The sequence below is a fragment of the Serinus canaria genome, chromosome 10 (genome assembly GCF_022539315.1).
Source record: "Serinus canaria isolate serCan28SL12 chromosome 10, serCan2020, whole genome shotgun sequence".
NCBI lineage: Eukaryota > Metazoa > Chordata > Aves > Passeriformes > Fringillidae > Serinus > Serinus canaria.
The window spans coordinates 17,092,398-17,111,256 of NC_066324.1; the positions used below are offsets into that span (position 1 = coordinate 17,092,398).

The following is an 18,859-nucleotide window of genomic DNA, read 5'->3' on the forward strand; positions in this document are numbered from 1 at the left end:
AGTGCCCTGCAAGCCCCTCCAAACCACCACCCCACACTTCAAGGGACACATCAGGTAGGTCTCAGGAAGCCAGAATTTATTGAGGAAAATTCAGTACCAAGGAAGGAACTGATCTCTCAGTAGTAAATTAACATGACTATAATCAAAGACTAGATTTTTTTCTACCTCATTAGTACCTTGTTTGTGGCTCACAAAATCAGCAGGAAGGCTTGATACTCCCAAATAATTGTGATTTGTTTGCAGTGGTAAAACCTTTGAATGATGCTCACTCAAAACAGTGGTAAAACCTTTGAGTTGATGCTTCACCACATGTCCCATCATGTCTTATCTGTGCTCTTTTCCATGTCAAAAGCAGCTGTGCCCCCCAACAGCCCCTTCATAGGAGGCACAGAAGGACAGGGCTCTCAGCAGGGCCAGTTTCCCTACCTGCAATGGTCCCACGAGGAGCTGTTGGGGGGTGACACAGTAGACATGGTCCCAGCTTGCCTCTAAGTTTCCCCAAAACCCCAGTTCTGAGCTTCGAGAAGAGCATGAAGAGAATGACCTGAATGTGCCAGTGCTTCCCGTGCAGTGGGGAGGGCCAGGCTTTGTTCCACAGGCTGTACAGTCCCTGAGCACCCACAAGGGAAGGGGGGATACTCACATAGGGCTATCTTGCATCCAGGGATTGCCAGGCAGGAAATGCTGCAGCCAGGGCAGTGCAGGACAGGAAGGGGGAGTGCCAGCACCTCCACCCTTGCTGTGCCACATGCCAGTTCCTCCCTGGCATGGAGGAACCTGGCCAGGCTCTCCTGCACGTGTGGTCCATGAAGAAGAGCCACCAACCTCACAACCCATCATCTCTAATTCAGCATTTTGATTCAAACTATTGGTTGTCCATTTGTAGTTACCTGTTAATGCTCTAAAGGTGTCTCCCAGTACCATTCACCCTCATTACATGTGATTTTCTAGTTACAAGCAGCAGGGATGAGGGCTGGGCACTGGGACAGCTCAGGGGTTCTGATCAGTGGGGTCACACTTCAGCATGACTTTGACCCCCTCACCCCTCTTGGTGGTCTCAAAGGCCTCCAGAGCCTTCTCCAGGGGAAAGCGGTGCGTAACCAAGGGCTTGACATTGATCCGCTTGGATGCCAGAAGAGCGATGGCCACAGGCCACCTGCAAGGGAAGCAGAGAGCAGGGGATGAGAGCAGCCACTAGTCTGAAGTCCAGGAAAACAGCATGGAGCAGCCTGGATCATCACAGTTATTTCCCTAGCCCAGGGAAATTTTGCCTGCAAAGAATTTTCTGGTGTCTTGTCAGCATGATCTTTTATGAAAAATCCCTTCGCCAGGATTTTTTCTTCTGAGAAGCTGGGAAGCTTCAGCTTCTCCGTGTTTTGCTACTTTGGAATGTGATTTGGAGAATTGTTTACCCAGCATGTGAATTGCTTTAATTTAATGTCCAATCACAGCCAGCTGTGTCAGACTCTCTGAGTCTGTCACAGGTTTTTATTATCATTCTTGTCTAGCCTTCTGAGGTCTCCTTTCTCTTTCTTTAGTATAGCTTTAATATCTCATTTTCTTTTAATATAATATCATAAAATAATAAATTAGCCTCCTAAGAACTTGGAGTCAGATTCTCATCTCTCACCTCACCCTGGGGACCCTCACAACACCACAACAGTGTCTGGCATGGGAGATGGGACAAGCCAACAGCTCTGGTCTGTTGAGCTCTGAGAAGACAGGCATTGCTGCACAGACAGTAGAGAGAGTAAGTGAAATCACAGGAAGCAAGTGAAAATCACAGGAATCTACTACTTTGGAAGGCCTGAATGAAAACCAAAACTGCCATGCTCTTCTCTCCTCTTGCCCAGCCTCTTGCCTGCACACTGACCATGGTGGAGCTCAAAGTCATGGTCTCAGTGCAGGGAGAATAAAGGAGAACCCTCAGCACACAGTCCCTCATAGGGATCATGTTGCCACTCTGTTTAGAATCATAGAAGCACTTAGATTGGAAAAGGCCTCCAAGATCATCAAGTCCAACCTCGGACCTGAGGGCCAAATTAGAGCAACAGGGATACAAAGGGATGCAGCAGCTAACCTAGTTCCTGCCTACTTAATAACACTTCTCATTTTAAGAAGGAGGGTGATGACATCCCATAAATCCTTCCTGGAGAGCCACAGACTAAGAAAAGAGACTTTCTCCATCAGCAAGAAAGTAGAGCTCTGAAGAATTTTAACTTGGAGACACATCAGCCCCCCCTGGACCAGACTCACGTGTTGCAGTAGCGGAATATCCCACGGATATCCACCTCCCTCACGGCAGCGTTCACGATGGGCACCGTCACCATCTCAGGCCCCAGCCCCACCAGAACCAAGGTCCCACCAGAACGAGTGGCCTGGAGAGCAAACACACAAACGGGGTACATTTTGCAGAGCACAGTTAAAGGAGCCTGTGCAGGGTCTGTCAAAAAGAAAGGCACCCTTTGTGGCTGCAATGGGCTGCCTGGGGCACAGCAGAGAAGCCCTGGGGAGAGGCAGGATGCTGTCAGGAGTATGTAAGAGTGAAACCAGTGGTAATCAAAGTGAAAAAGACAATCTCTTGAAAATCTTTGAAGGATTTTATTAGGAATCTAAAATTCCTACTCTGAAAACCCCATTCTGAAAAATGGCTGCCACTTAGGACTACAAAAGTACTTTGGGATTTCAGTGAGAGAGACTTAAAACTAAGAGCCTGATGCTTTACTGGAATTTCTCTTTTTGCAGCTTTTCCCATTCCCCTCCTGTCCTTTCACTGTGAAACTCCACATTAACCTTCCCCCACCCTCCTGTTAGGATGTTTGTTCATGGCATCAAAACATCCCTTTCTTAATTGTTTCTTTCATTCCTTCTGGAATTAATTTTCTTGATTACTCTTTTTATTTGGACATAACTTCAATGGAGGCTGCTGTCCTACTCCCTGGGTTTGGGGATCTTACTGGAGCCTCCTTGGTAAGTGGTTAAGCACCCAAGCATCAAATCAATTATCCCCACGCTGGTGTTAACACTTTAATTATCTCTCTCAGTTTATTGTCTAAGGAGCAGCTCCTCTCCCCAAACCAAGCCCACTTAAATTAAGCACTGTGGAAGTGAAATAGCTCATTCACTGAACCATCCCAGAAAAAAAAACAGAACAACACCATCACTGGTCTGCCTTTGGAACAAGTGGTACTCACATAAATTCCAGCCTGGATACAAGCTTGCACTCCTGTGCACTCCACAGTTATCTCAGGCATGCAGCCAAGCACACTTTCCACTTTGGAGGCCACCTCCTGCGGGGTCTCATTCTTCACCTGAATGGTGAAATCTGCCCCCACCTCCTTGGCTTTTTGCAGGCGAGAGGCAGATAAGTCTGTGGAAATAAAACCAAGCCAAGAATTGGAGTATTATGTGAAAGAGGGGAAGAACCTGAACCTGGCATCTGCTCACTACATGTGTGCACAAGACAGTGCACAACCAGAAGAGGTGAGGATTCACCCCTTCTTGGTAGGCAGGGAATGATCATAAAATCCTGGAATAGTCTGGGTTGGAAGTGACTTCAAAGCTCCACTCCACTTTGAAGTTCCATTCCTTGCCATGGGCGGTTTCTCTTTGGTACTGCCAGAACACTGAGAGTGCACCAAGACAATAAACATGGCTATGGACAGCACAAGAAATCTTTCCAACAACAGGTTCAGAGGATCATTAATGTGGCCATTTCACTTCTAACAGTACCCAGTGAGAACAGACCATGAGCTCTCCGAGGGCTTCCTCGAGGAACCCTCAGCAGGTGCCTTCAGCTGAGCAAACTGCAGAATGTAAACACTCAGTGTGTCTGTGTCTGCACTGTCACAGTCCTGGCCTGCTCTTTACCCTCCTTGTAGCAGCTTTGGAGGCTGCTGAGCATCTCTCAGACAGTTTCTGTCACAGATGAATGAGCAGGCAAGCCCATAAAGAAAAAAGGGAGTGGATCTGGTAATAAGATGGACCTGAGACACCCCATGAACCTGGAGCAACAAAGCTAGTGATGATAAACATCTGTGAGGGCATGGCTGTACTCCTGTACTCTGTTCTGGAGGATCTTGACACGGCTGTAAGTATCACCTGAAGATCCACAGGGGGTTTGAACCAAGCTGGGGCATCCCACATCCCCTGGAGGAAAGCCACCTGTTCCTTTCTAGACACCACTGGTAACCAGGTCACCTCTGGAGATAAGGATGTGGACAGCTGAGGAGCAGAGTGGGATTTCCCAGGAAGGAATCACCTCTTTTCCCTACACTAAAGCAGTGTCTACAGGGTCTGCATGCTGGCACTGGAAAAGATGTGACAGCCAAGATTTTCTAGACCCAAAATTGAGGAGTGATCTCCTCCCGGAGGTCCTGGGCTTGAAGACTCAGAAAACAATGCCTGTGGTAGGGGCACACACAGCAAAGAGGAAAACACCCCTCTCACCAGGGCACAGTCTTCAGAGAAGTCAGAGATGGGGTGGGGTGAAAACATCAAGGGAAAGAGGAGGAGGATAAGGCCAGTTCTCCAGCATGAGCCACTCTGACTCAGCTGCAGTCTTGGGAGTGAGCCAGAGGCTCTACCCTGCCCATCCCACAGCAAAAATGATGGCACTCACTGGCAGGGCAGGGATGGACAGGCACTCACTGGCAGGGCAGGGGATGGACATGCCCCCACGGGCAGCTGGAAGGCTCAGGATGCCAAGTATGGGCACAGCTACCAAGCTGAGCACCCAGGAGAGCTGTGGAGGGCGTTTCAAGAAGGGGTAACAAAGGGTAATAAAATGCAGACAAAATAGGAAAAGCCAAGGCTGAAAAGAAAGGGCAGCATCACCCTGGAAGCCCCAACATGGGCTCCTTCCTGTGGCTGTAGGAGTCACCTCTATCCCTCCCAAGCTCTGAGCACTGGGCTCCAGGCCCATGCTTGACCCCTCTGAGCTGCACTCAGACATTTCCCATGCACCAATTGCATGGCCAGGAGCTTCCTGAGGCACTTCAAGTGCTATGAAACACTTTTGCCCAGCATGGTTGGTGTCTCCCAAATCTCAGTGTATGGCAAGGAGACCACAGGGGCTCAACAGTCCTCTCAAGTAATGACTAAACTCGCTGTGAAATTTGGTATCACAATACCACTTCACAGCAGACACAGATCCTGGATTCTACCATTTTTAACATCTCCTGAGTCACTAATGTGTTTTAAATTATAAATATATATTTTAAAATATTATACAGATATAATATATAAATATATAAAATATTAGAGACATTCTAGTCTATATTTTACATATTTCATACTTTCTCTCTAGCAGAAATAATCCACAGGTAGTGTCCTACAGTGACAATGCAGCCAGTGCATTTCAAAGTGGCCAAAAAATCACTCCAAGGCAGCAAAAAAAAATCCCACATCTTCCCTGTAGCTGGCCTCTGGTTTGCTGAGCTGTTCAGGAAGGAAACCCTGGCTCTAAGCAGCACATGGAGTGCAGCAGCAACACTGTCAGCCCTGGCCAGGGCTGCAATCACATCCCAGTACACCTGAATAGCCAGGAAGCACTTAGTGAAGCAGACAGATCTGCAGGTCACTGCATTGTTCAGAGCTCCAGACACTTGTGAGGCTTGGGTAGGATCAAGTCCTTTGCAATTTAAAACCCACACAGCTCTTGGGAAACTGGTCAATTAACCAATTAATGGCTTGCATCTTGCCTCCAGTCAGAAGTTTGTTTTCACTTCCCAGCCCCTGGAGCTAATTAAATTTTGGTTTGCTTCCAGTGAAGTTATCAGATTACCCTTAAGCCTCTCATGATGGTTTATGAGCCAACTTAACAAGCAAATAAATACTCTTGATTATTCTCAGATTTTCTTTGTTCATCTTCTTTCTCAAAGGAGTTGAGCTCTGTACAGTTACTCACCTCCCCTGACCTTGAATTCCAGGATTCCTGGAGGCATCAAAACCTAGACCTTCAGATTCAGATAGAACAAGGAGAATAATTTCCCTTAAGTAGGAATTATTAAGTGCACCTTCAGTGACAGTGCAATGCAAGACAGCCCAACATGAACACCTGAACTGCCCCTTCACCTACTGGGGAGGAAGGCTGATCTTTTACATGCATCTGAGGAGAAAAGCAGCTTTTCTGAGCAACAGCAAGGCAGGAGGACAGGAGAAGGTTGCCCATAAATATCAATCACACCCACTCAGGGTGGAGTGGAGAAAGACACAGACTTTTTGGAAAGTAGATGAGGACCCATGAAACAAATTGATCTTCTCATCCAACTGGAGTCCACGAAATACATCAAACACTCCAGGTGAGCCAAAGACAGAAGTTGTAGGAGGTCAGTTCTCACAAAAAAAAAGTTTTTCTAAATATTTCTATACCTGTAAGAAACTTGTCAAAACAAAAAAACTTTTAAAGCCGTAAGTGCTGCACAGACAAAGCTCCTCACAGACACATGATAAAAACACAGGGCAATGACTTCAGATAACCTGGCAGTAAAGTACAAGAGACAAGAGGGCCTCTGTGGGCAGACAGGTGCCTCACAGGTGTTGGCTCCTAAAGCCAAAACAAAAAGCAGTTCCTTGAGACAGGCAGCAAAATCTCCAGCAGCACAAGCCAAGCCAAACCCATTCCTCAGCTCATGTCATGCTCAAATATTTGATTTGGGACAGCACCTTCATGGTTTGAGCACCTCAGCCAAACCCCTCTCGTGTGGAAGAGACATCCACAAGTCAGAATCAGCACCTAGGTTGGCACATAAAGATAAGAAAGGGTAATTCCATGTGTCCAAGCTTGCTGATCCTACAAACCAAGCAGCAGGCACCTCCTGTGGCACATGACAGCCAGCTCAGCTTGCCAGAGCCCCCATCAGGAGCAGCTCCTGGCACTAGAGGGAAGACACACCCATTCCTGGAGCAGGAATGAGGGGCATGCTGAGCCAGCTGCCTCAGCCCCACCAACCCCCAGTCACCAAACCTTCCCCACCCAGGGAAAGGGACACCCCCAGCCCCTCACCAGCCCAGCTGGGCACGAGGTTCCTCGTGCATGATTCAGGAGGCAGAGCTGTTTTTCCTGCTACAGCAAACATCATCCTCAAATGACAGCACTTCACAAAATCTGAGGTGTGGACTGACCACATCCACCAACACCTGCAGGGTGAGGCCAGCACAGCTAAAAATGCCCTGGACTCGACAGCAAAGGGATTAAGGGAGGAGAAGACCTTGTGTTTTCTGCTTTGACCTGAGCTACTACTGAAGGATGTTTCTGTGAAGGCAAGAGGGTGGGACCTGAGTTTCATCTCTTGACCCAAAGTGGGTCAAGTAACACAGTAATGGAAAGGTCAAAAATACACCTGGCTCAAAGAATGGGATGTAACAGCCTTCTGAAAGGTCAAGGTCCTTTAGGGCTTTGACATAAAAACTGCAGCAGTCTGTACTCAATATCCAGTGGCACCTCTAACTGCTCCTCCTGCCATCACCACTCAGAAAGACTGAAGACTCATAGTGGGAGCTGGAAGCACCATTTCCAGACCCTGTTCAACCCCCAGGTGGAAATTTCAACCAGAGAACATCCTGAGGTTACTCCAGCTCTCAATCCTTCTGGGCAAGCTAGAGAGAGAGAGGGCCTCAACTTAGAGGAGAGCTAGGAGGAACTGGGCTAGGTCAGCATGGCAAAAAAAGGGGAGGATGGAATGGCTGTCTCAACAACCTGAAGAGCAGCTTCAAAGGTGAAGACTCATTTCAGTTTTTCCATAAAGGGGGAAGCTCCATAAATGACAGTTTGTGAGTGGACCCTAGAAAAAGCTTCATCATTAAGAGCTTCAAACCTGGAGAAGGTATCTCCAGACAGGAGATAGATGGGATCTCCTTCCTCTGAGGTTTTCCTGACACAGCTGGACAAAGACATTCCTGCAAGCAGCAGCTCAACTAGAAACATCCAGGATACAGTTATGCAAGGGACACCCATTTCTGAAAAGCAGAGACCCTGAAAAGGCCATTTCAGTCACTGTGGATAACCAGTGAAAAATGAAACCCCCAGCAGGAGCAGACAGAAGGACAGAGAAAGACAAGTGGAGAAGCACAGTGTGGCTGCACACAGAAAACAGTGGGCAAACGCTGTCTGGGCCATCATCCAGCACTACCAGAGGTAAAAATAACCTAAGATCAAACCTCCCTGGAAGGGTGGTCAGGTACTGGAACAGGCTGTCCAGGGAAGTGATGGAATCACCATCTCTGGAACTGTTCAAAAAACAGGTGGATGAGGCATTTATATGGACATGGTTGGGCTTGGCAGTGCTGGGTTAATGGTTGCACTCGATGATCTAAGTGTTTTTTCCCAACCTTAATGATTTTGTGATTCTGTATGGTGGGAAACAGGCACACTTTGAAAGGGCTAAAAGGACTTACCTGTAACTACCACAGCTGCTGCACCCATCATCTTAGCAATAATCACATTAACGAGGCCAATTGGTCCTGGGGACAAAGGGGAGAAAGAGAACATGTTCCACTGCCAGGCAGCATCAGCCCCACCTCTGAGCATGCCCAGAGCTTTGGCAGCCCCAAGGTTCCCCTCATCCCTCATCCCTTCCAGCAGAGCCCAGAGGCAGAGCCTGAGCCTGCCCATCCCCTCCCAGCAGGCAGGGAAGCCAAGGACTGGCTGTTCTCACTATACCAGAGCCAGACACGAAGACTTTGCTTCCCAGAGTGACTCCTGCTCTTTTGCAGGCATGGATTCCCACTGAGAGGGGCTCAATGAGGGCTCCTTCCTCAAAGGTGACATTGTCTGGAAGCCTGCAAGAATGGGACACAAGGAACAGTCACCAGTGTAGCTCATGAGGGTGATGGGGAAAGCCACGACACTCAAAAAACAAACATGGGTGTAAAACACAGTGGCAAAACACATTGCCACCTGTGGTCAGGGAAATGTGCTGGAATACACTTCAAGAGATTCCATTGCTTCTTTCCCTCCTCTGCAGCAGCATCAAGTGCACCTGAAGCATTTTTCAGTGAGGTTTGCCCCAGCACCACACCCAGAGACCCACAAACTTCCCCACATCATCTCTCCAGTACTTGGTGAGTCAACAAGGATTCCTTTGCCACTCATTCCCTTTAGAACAAACCCCCCAGCTGTATATGTACCACCCCAAAGCTGCCCTATGGCTCACCCACCAGTGAGCTCCCAGAACCATCACCAGGGCTGAATCAGCTTTTAGAAAACATCCTGCTGTCAAAGGTGAGGCCACCAGGAAAGGCAGCCAGATCCAGGTCTCCCTTCCTGGTAACAACCAGGATCACCTTTCCTGATGCACCAAGTGGACTGGTCCCAGTTTGCATCCTCCCAGCAGTCAGGGACAACGTGTGTGCAGTGGGTATCAAATGTGTTTTGGACAAAAAGAGCCCTGTTACACAGCCAACATAAGTGACAGAAAAATGCAGAGGGAGTGAGCCCTTCTGAACTGTTGAAAGAAATCAGTGTCAGCCCCAAAACACTGCCCACCAGCAGTGTGTTCTCACACTGCCCTGGGAGCTGTGCCTACCAGGAGGGTCAGCAGGGACAGTGACAGCACTGGGAAGCTCGAGGTCAGATCTCAGCCAGGCCAATGTGAAGCCAAGGAAATGGAAGTGATGGCTGTGGGAATTCAGCTGCAAGATATCTGCATATCCCTTATTTCCAGGAGGCTTTAAAGGTCTGACTCCAAGAGTTCTGTTGTCACAGACTCTGGCATCATGTTTGCTACTGCTGGGTTTGGGCACTGCCCTGTCAATGGGGAGGGCATGATCCCACCTCCATCAAGTTACTCTGAGCACCCAACACAGAGTCTGTCCACCAGCAGGACACACAGTAACTGCCCAAATGTGTGAAAGCTCACTGAGCTCAGCCATCATCTGTTCTTAGCAAATCTGTGCTGGCAGAGTGACTGTGTGCCAGGGAATCTGCTGTACATGAGCCAGCCACAGCACTGCTGATCTGAAACCAGGAGCAGGCTTTGCATCCCAAAGCTTAAAAAAAAAAAAAAAAAATACAGCCAAAGTAATATTTGCTCAAATTGGAGGAAAAAAGCAAAAGCCTGGAAGAAGCCAGCTACAAACCAACCACTTCCTCTCAAGCAAAAACTTATGATGTTGTCAGAAAATGTTATTCTGGTACACAGGAAATCAATGACAGTGGATCTGGACAGTGAGATGCCAATCCCACCCAGACCAGCCCCTCATCCTGACAGCAGCTGCTTGGTATCTGCTTTGAAAGCCTCCTGCCTGAGGATTCCCAGGAGAGGAGCAGTCAAGTGCCTCCTTCAGACTGACACAATCCCGAACTCATTCTGTGCCGACATCAGAGATCAATCCCAAGGATGTTCCTGCTCATGGAAGCACCAGCTCCATACACACTGAAAAAGAACAAGCTCCACAGGTAGGGCAGCCTCAGGGGGAACACTACTTGGGCTATTTTTGACTCCTTGTTAAAGGTACTTAAGTGGGTATAACAAGTTTTTTCAGGTCTTTGGAGTATTTGAGGCTCTGGTACAGGTTGCCCAGAGAAATTGTGGCTGCCCCATCCCTGGAAGTGTTCAAGGTCAGGCTGAATGGGGCTTGGAGCAACCTGGCTTAGTAGAAGGTGTCCCTGCCCATGGTAGGGAGTGGAGTGGGAAGGGCTTTAAGGTCCCTTCCAAACCGAACCCTTTTGGGATTCTATGATTTGCCAGAGTGTTTAAGCACAGATTTGCTTCTAAGCAAATGTGCCCGTGCTGCCACAATTAATAATATATTCAAGTTTGCTGAACTGGACGTGAAAACGGATATATTGTAATGCTGGTAGCTTAGTGGAGACACTCTGATACACATGAAAAAACAGCTCAGCAGGGCTACTGCTTTCTGCTCCTGCTCTGCTCAAAGTGGGATGACTTTGTTTCAAACCACAGAGTGAGATGTCAGCAGTCACCCTGGTGTTTCCTGAAAAGCAGCAGCAAAACTCAGCTCAAAGAACCAGACAAAGACCTCTAGGCACCGGCCTAGGAAGGCAAGGACATGAAAAGAGACAGGAGAGAAACCAAGAGAAGGGAGCAAGCAGGAAAAGGAAAATAATTAAAGGGTAACCCAGTGGTGATATACCAGGAGACATGCAAGAAATGTTTATGTCTGGCACCTGAGGGGATAAACTGTCTGCCTGACAAACCCTTTGCAAAGTGGCTGCCATCCAAGCTTAGGCATGTTATTTATGGATCAGAAAGCAATAAAACCTGTTGGGATCGCATGAAGAGTGTTCCAAAGGGCTAAGAGGTGATTGCTGCAGCTAATCTCCCCCCAGGGAGTGTATATTTCTCTCTGTGGAGGGAGCAGGGACTGACTTGTAGCAGTAGCTTGCGCTGTGCTTGTAGTAGCGGCAGAGGTTGCCGTCGTCGGGCGGCGTGGCGCAGAAGAAGATGGTCGGGGACAGGTTGTAGCGCCCAGATTTGCAGAATTCATCCATTTCCCTCGGCACACCCGGCTCGATGGCCACACGGTCACCTGCCAGGATGAAAGCAGATGGAGAGGGTCAGGGACAGGGTGGCACACGAGCAGGAGTAGCACCAAAACCCACGGAAACACTGGCACCATCCAGGCTGCAGGGACATGAGGAAGGTCTTGCTGCACACACCGGGCTGGTTCCCAATGCTCCCTTCACAGCACCCTCCTGTGAAAAATGCCAATCACTTGTTTTTTTCAATTTTAAAAGTTTAATAGTAATAAAGTGGTTATGAAAATAGTAATAAAATTAGATTAATAAAAATTTGAAAAATTGATATAAGGACAATACAAGACAATAAGAACAAAAGAGTTATGGACGGTCTGGGTACCTTTTTCTGGGCAAAATAAGCCCAGAATAGGACTCACATTAACAGAGAATTAAACCTTTAAAGCAATAGCCTGTTGCATATTCATACACCTCATACATGATGCATAAATTCAATTCAAACAAAGGATTCTGTCTGGTCAGTGTCAGCTTCTTCCTCTTAATCCTGACTGTGTCAAGGGCTGAGCGAGGCAGGAAGAAGTTTGTTTCCTCTGATAATGGGGCAATAAATTCTTTTTCTCTGAAAGATTTAGGTGTCCTGTGATTGCTATCTGGTACAAGTACCTCATTCCTTTCTTTAAAAAAATATCTCACATGCATAGTTTCTATTTCAACATTATGTTATAACCTAAAACTATATTTAACACAGTACTTAAAAATCAATACAGCACAACTTTCTATCATATCACATACAATATTAATTTTAATATTTGCAAAAAGCCAATCATACAATACGCATTTTTCAAACTCATCACTGAGATCTTTCCAGGTACTTGGGAAGAGATGGTGTTTCAGAGGCACAGATGGAAGCTCAGCCCCCCACACACATCCTCCTCCAGCTGCCTGGCAGCCAACCTCAGCAGATGAAGGGGCAGCCCCCAGGCAATCACACTTTGACCAGATATTTTGCTGAATCTGTAGAAGAGGAAACATTGAGGATGGAGCAGGTGAGCTTGGCTAGCCACCACACTGCCAGCTGGAAAGGGCTGTTCCTTGGGAATCGTAGACTCATGGAAGACTTTGTGTTGGAAGGCACCCTAAAACTCAGCTTGTTCCACTCCCTGCCATGGGCAGGGACACCTTCCACTGTCCCAGGCTGCTCCTAGCCCTGTCCAACCCGGCCCTGAACACTTCCAGGGATGGGGCAGCCACAGTTTCTCTGGGCAACCTGTGCCAGGGCCTCACCACCCTCAAGGGAAGGAAGCTTAAGGTGCAGAACACCCAGGAGCCTGACAGGATTTATCTGGGAACAGAGACAGCTTGGTGCTACAGCAGAGTAGCCCAGGGTGCTGGAAGGACACAGGCTGCAGGACAAAGAGCTATTATTTAATTGCAGTCACAAAGCAGGATGGACCAGAGAAAACAGTGCGAGCATAGTACAACTTATAAGGGACACAAAGCCTCACATTTATTTAGCAGAGGAATCAGAGCCAAACCTCTGAGCAAAGCTCTCCCCCAACAGGCTTTCAGGCAGGCACAGGGATAAGCAGGATGGAAGTAAAGAGCCATCTAGGCCACTGCATGCCCTCTGAGCTGGCCAACAACAGGTGTCTGACAGGACAGGCACATACTGAATACTCTCACATTATATGCAGCTGTGAAGCCACACAAGTCACAGGTGGTTTGTTTGTATTTAGTAACACTCAACAACTTCTCCTCCTTCCACCACATAAACTACATGGTCTGCTACATCTCAGGTGAATGCTGCACCTCACTGTGCCTTGCTCTGGTGCTGGAGCAACCAGAGAACAGGCCACCTGTTCTGCCTTTCTATCTTTGAGTTGTCTCTCTAGCTCTCAGCTCGAGTTCCTGACTTGGACATTTGTCAGAAATGCTGCTCCACATGTTGTTATCTCCTTGTCCTCCTCTGAACCTTTCTCTCTTGTTTTACATCCTTTTGGAAAGGAGGAGAACACAACTGCATGCAGAGTTCCAGATGTGCACTGACATCCTCTGAGTCTCTGTCCCCTTCCTAACAGTGATTTCCATTTTCAGTGTTGTGGAGCCAATGCTGCTATGCACAGTGTCAGAGCCAAAGGTCTCACCCCTCAGCAGTGATGGTCAGCACAGCATTTTAGATATTAAGCTGGTTTTGTTTGTTCTGCTGTGGATATCACTTTGTGTTTGCCTGTGTTGAATCTCACTTGCATCTCTGGTCTCTCTGTAACTCTTGATGGCTCTCCCCCACATCTCTCCACCTTGCCTAAGTTGCTGTCATCAGCAAACTTCACAAAATTCCCTGCTCAGTCCATTTTTTAGGATATTCATGGGCACAGTGAGCTGTGGAGGTCCCACCACAGGGCCTGGAGCAGTGGCTCCAGTGACCTCTGCACTGCAGGAAGCCATTTGCTCCTTCAAGAGCACACACAGAGAAGAAACACTCACAGCAGGTTGCTGGCAAGAGCTATAGACGTGGTTTCTGCAGTTTTATCAAGTTGCCTTAAAAGGCACCTTGTACCAGATCCACTCTGCTCTGCATTAAAATATAAAATACAGCCAGGCCAGCTCAACACATCCCAGCATAAAGCTAATACCAGTGGCCAAGATGGGTGACTAACAGCAGCACAATGACACTTCTTGAAGGAGGTCACACTGTGAGATCAGAACTCCAGATAATTTTACATGACAGAAAAAAACACAGCCTGGTATTGACACATTCTCGGAACTGATTAGGAGGAAAACAAACAAATGGGTTTGGTTCCAGATACCTGGTTTCAGATGAGTCACCCCAGAGCCCACTTTTACCACGGTCCCGGAAGCTTCGTGTCCCAGCACCATGGGATCCTTGACAACAAAATCCCCGATCCGACCGTGCTGCCAGTAGTGAACGTCGGAGCCGCAGATCCCAACGGAATGCATGCGCAGGAGGACCTCTGCCAGGAAAGGAGAGAAGGTTCCTTGTATGAAAATCAGCCTTCTTGGGCACTGGGAGAGCAGCACATGGGCCCCAGAGCAAAGGCTGAGCCAGTATGGACACATCCAAATTTACTGGCATTCAACCAACCCGGCAGAACTGTGCGTGCACACGTTGGGAGAGCGGCACGGTCGTGAGCCACCTGCTGAAACACAAAGCAATGATTCACAAAGCAAGAGGGCTCAAAACAGGGTAAGGCAAAAGCTGATGTCAATAAAAATATGGGCAACGAAGTAATGCCATTTAAGAGGGGTGTTATTATTGCTGGAGCAGCTAAAAAAATAGCAAGTCCATTTAATTTTCACTTCTCCCAAAGCTATGATTTCAGCCCCAGACAGTTAGTGAATCAAATTTCTATCAGCCCCTATGTCCATTCTATTAATGTTTAGTCCTGCATAAGATCATCTGGAATGTCCCAAGAGCCATTTACTGTGACATACACAAACTGATGGAACAGGAAGCAAAAAAAGCCAGATAAAGGAGTTTATCTGTGACTGCTCCAGCTCTTCTTTTCAGCTGGAAAAGCAGCATTATCTGTTTCAGCCACACAATTGGTTTTTGAATAATTTTATATTTTCTCAGAAATATTTTATACTATCAAGGAGCAAGAAAAGACAATGAGAAAACAAAGAGATGTAAAGGAAGCAGCCAGAATCAGTCATCTATAGACCTACCATTAGGGCCTGGTTCTGGGATTGGACGGTTTTCCTATGGACAAAAGGAAAAAAAAGAAAAGCATTTAGCTGCTTGTTCGTATCCCTGGGAATATCTGTGGGAGCTTAGCTCAGGTAAATCCATAAGCAGACAAGGTTTTTGGTTCTGTCTGCTCCACAAGACACAGCTGTGCCACATGGAGCCTGCTCCTAAGCTCCCCTCATTTTCCATGCTCAGTGGATAACACAGGTAGCTGTAGGAGTAAGCACACTGCCAGCTTGTAAATCCACCCTCCAAATTATTTTGTAGTAAATTCCCTTTCCCAGCCCAGACAAGAGACACATACTAAATTTCCCTGCCCTGGAGCAGCCCCAAATTTCAGCTGAATCCTTCATCCATACCACTGGCTGGCAAAAAAATCACCTTTTGTAACCAGGAAGATTCTGAACTACAGGTTCTATAAAGCCTTAGTATTGCAGGACTTAAACTATTATTTTAAATAATACAAAACTTTTTTTTACTACATAATGACAGAATAACAGAATCACAGAATGATTTGGGTTGGAAAGGACCTTAAAGCCCATCTCATTCTACACCCTGCCATGGGCAGGCATACCTTCCACTAGACCTGGTTGCTCCAAGCCACATCCTTGAACACTTCCAGGGATGGGGCAGCCACAGCTGCTCTGAGCAACCTGTGCCAGCAATACATAATTTACATATAATATTTTTACAGAATATAGACATAATGATTTATACCTATTAATGTAGACATTCACTTTCTCTTGTAATTGCCATGGCAACTCTTTATGGGATGAATGACAAAACCAGAGTGAGAAAAGTGCCCCATATTACCCTTCCACCCACAAGGCCTGCAGGGCTTTTGCCTTCACTCAGCTCCCTCAGCTGCCTCAAAAGCCAAAGGAATGATTTTGCTGGGTTTTACAACATCAGGACAATACAATACCCACCCTGAGGATTGTGTCTTTAAGAAAAGCCCCCCAGAGTAGGGCCAAGAGTAAACCCTTAAATATTAATTTGCTGCTCAGACTTTGAGGAGTGCTGTTCTGCATTTTAACTGTTTAAATCCCAGCATATTCCTCAACTCCTATTTTGTACTTCAGCATTCTAAACATCATGGAAAGACCAGCTCTGGAAACATATTCTCATATGACTAAACTGACTGACATTTTCCACTTTCAGACCTGTATCTGCAATTTTTCTGTGTGTGGGGTTTGTTTTGTTACACTGAGGACACAGCCCAGAGCAGAAATGCAACAAGCACAGGATGTGGTGACACACCAGAGGTACAGACCACCTCAGACTGAGCAGAAAGTCCACAGTGAGAGATAAAGCCAACTTCTAGCTGAAAATCAACCACTTTTTTTTTTTTTTTTTTTTTCTGGCAATAACAACTGTGCCCAGAAAACCTAGACACCTTGGTGGGAAGTGAATTCTCCAGGCTGATTTGGAGAAAATAGGAGTGGCCAAAGTGGAGAGCAGCACAGACACAAATTCTGCTCGTTGTCTGTTGTTCACTGAAAAGTTCAGAAAATGGTGACTGGTAAAGCAAACACAGCAAATATTTCCTGTGAAAGGAGACAAGGAAAGAGAAGCCATGGTACAAGTATAAAACAAACAAATCCTCAATGGGCAGCAAAGAGGAGCCTGTGCAACTACCTAAGGACAAGAGGAGGCTCAACAAAAACAAAGCAAACACAATTTCACACAGCACAGGGATCACAGCAATTCTGCCCATGGGAAACATGTCCAAAAATCAAGAAAGGTGTGGGAGTTACAGGAAGATGCAGTCACCCAGCTTTGGGTATCAATAACAGATAACAAGTTCAGAGTTCACCGCCGAGACTACTCCTACCACCAGTGGGTCAATATAGTGAGCACCATCCACATGGTGGGAAGAAACTTCAGGGAAGCCCAGGAGGAGCACACAAGGTGCTGCCAGTGAGGCAGGAGGGCACTGGTGACCAGCTCTAAGGTCTACAGAAGCACAAATATCCAAGGAAAACTCACACATCTGGGTGTAAGCCAGTTTAGAGACCAGCCACACAGATGTGATGGAGCCAATGCCCACCTTCACAAGTCTCAGACACCTTTAAATCACAGGGGTTTGGAAATGCACTCCTGAGCTAGAGGAACCACCTCAGTCCTCAACCCATTTTCATTTCTTTTGGTAGTCAGGCTACATGTGACTGCAGGGAAAGCACAATTGTGTCAAAGGTGCCTGGGAGCCACCAGGAGCCACCTACATGGCACGTGTGGCTCCTGGTGGGTGGGACTGGTAAAGATTCAACCACTTCCCTGGTAATAATCATCCCCTAAACAAGGTGTGTGTCCAAAGTCTGTGTGCTCCCCAGAGCCCTCCTGCCAGGGTTCTGTGTACAAAAAGCTGCCTGCCAATGTCTGCCAGTGGAAATCTTCCTTCCCCCCTTTGGCACTCACCAAACATGCAACACACGGCATAGTGATTCAGCACCCAGAAAGAGCCGAGCGTTAGCAGCCAGAGAGGCAGAATGAGCCTCAAATATTAAAAAAGTACAAAATAAAAGCTCCCTCTGTCCAGGAGGGTCCTCCAGCACCTGCTTCTCCTAAACCCTCTGTCCTGCTGCTCACCTGGGCTCTGGCAGCCCAAAGAAGCAACAACCACTCTCCACCTGCTCCCTGGGAGGGCCCATCTCAGCTGTGAGAATGGCCAGTTGGGGTGGAGGGAGAAGTTTTTTGGGGATTTTGGGTTTCAGGGATAAAATGTTCTCCACCTAGAGTTGGCAAAGTTCTTAAGATTATCCCCTCCTGCGTCCCCGAAGCGCAGTCTGCAGCTGAAACCTATCCAAGACCGGAAAAACAGAAAATATACACACAAAGTTGCCAGAATTAGCTAAAAATAAATCACTCTTCTGATACTGTTACATCCTTCTAGCAGAAGGAACGAGCACGCCTCTAGCACGCTTGAATGAGTGTATCTATGAATTCATTTCTCTTGCAAAAATATCGCACCTCCCAAGTACACGAGGGCTGGTGCTTTGGGGTTTTTTTTGTTTTATTTTGGTTTGTTTTGTTTTCCCTGTGCGGGTCATTCCCCGTAACGCTGTGCAGAGCCCGAAGCGGCCGCGGGCTTTCCCTGCGAGGGCACGGCAGGGAGGGCCCAGCCATGGGACACCCCCGAATTTGGGTCCCCGCGCCCCCCGGCCACCCCCCTGCCGTGGGCAGCTGGGGTCGGTTCAGGCTCTCCCGGAGCCGGTGGAACCGGGAGGACCCGGGAGGACCCGGGGCTGCCGTGCGGACCCCGCCGGTGCCCCGGGCTCACCGCAGGCCCGGGGCCGCTCCCGCCCCGCCGCCCCCGCCCGGCCCCGGCTCCGGCTCCCCGCGGCCGTACCAAGCGCAGGTCCCCGGCTCGGTGAACCACCACGGCCACGTTCTGCCCCGGCACCGCCATGGCTCGGCTCGGCGCGGCCCCGGGTCCAAGGATCGCTGCTGGGGGGGCCGCCCGTGCTCCGGCCCCCGCCCGCCCGCGGGCCCGGCACCGCCCCCGGCACCGAGCGGGCACGGCCGGCTCCGGGCACGGCTCCGGCCATGGCTCCGGGCCCGACCCCGGCCACAGCCAAAGCCACAGCCACAGCCACAGCCACAGCTCCAGGCCCACCCCCGGGCCCGGGTGCTTCAGCTCCAGGCCCCAGCTCTGATTCCAGGCCTCAGCCCCTGCTCGGCCCCAGCCCCAGCTCCAGCCTCAGCCCCGA

At 48.4% G+C, this 18,859-nt stretch overlaps 1 protein-coding gene across 1 annotated transcript; it reads right to left on the reverse strand.

The window, feature by feature from the left end:
• Nucleotides 1-55: 55 nt before the first annotated feature.
• SORD (sorbitol dehydrogenase) lies at nt 56-18,630 on the reverse strand. Its single transcript, XM_018914063.3, has 9 exons — nt 18,499-18,630; nt 15,128-15,161; nt 14,248-14,412; nt 11,334-11,493; nt 8,663-8,781; nt 8,398-8,463; nt 3,195-3,370; nt 2,257-2,378; nt 56-1,156 (listed from the first exon to the last, which is right to left on the reverse strand). The coding sequence occupies exons 1-9, from the start codon at nt 18,556-18,558 to the stop codon at nt 991-993; spliced, it is 1,068 nt and encodes a 355-aa protein (XP_018769608.2). The 5' UTR covers nt 18,559-18,630; the 3' UTR covers nt 56-990.
• Nucleotides 18,631-18,859: the final 229 nt, after the last annotated feature.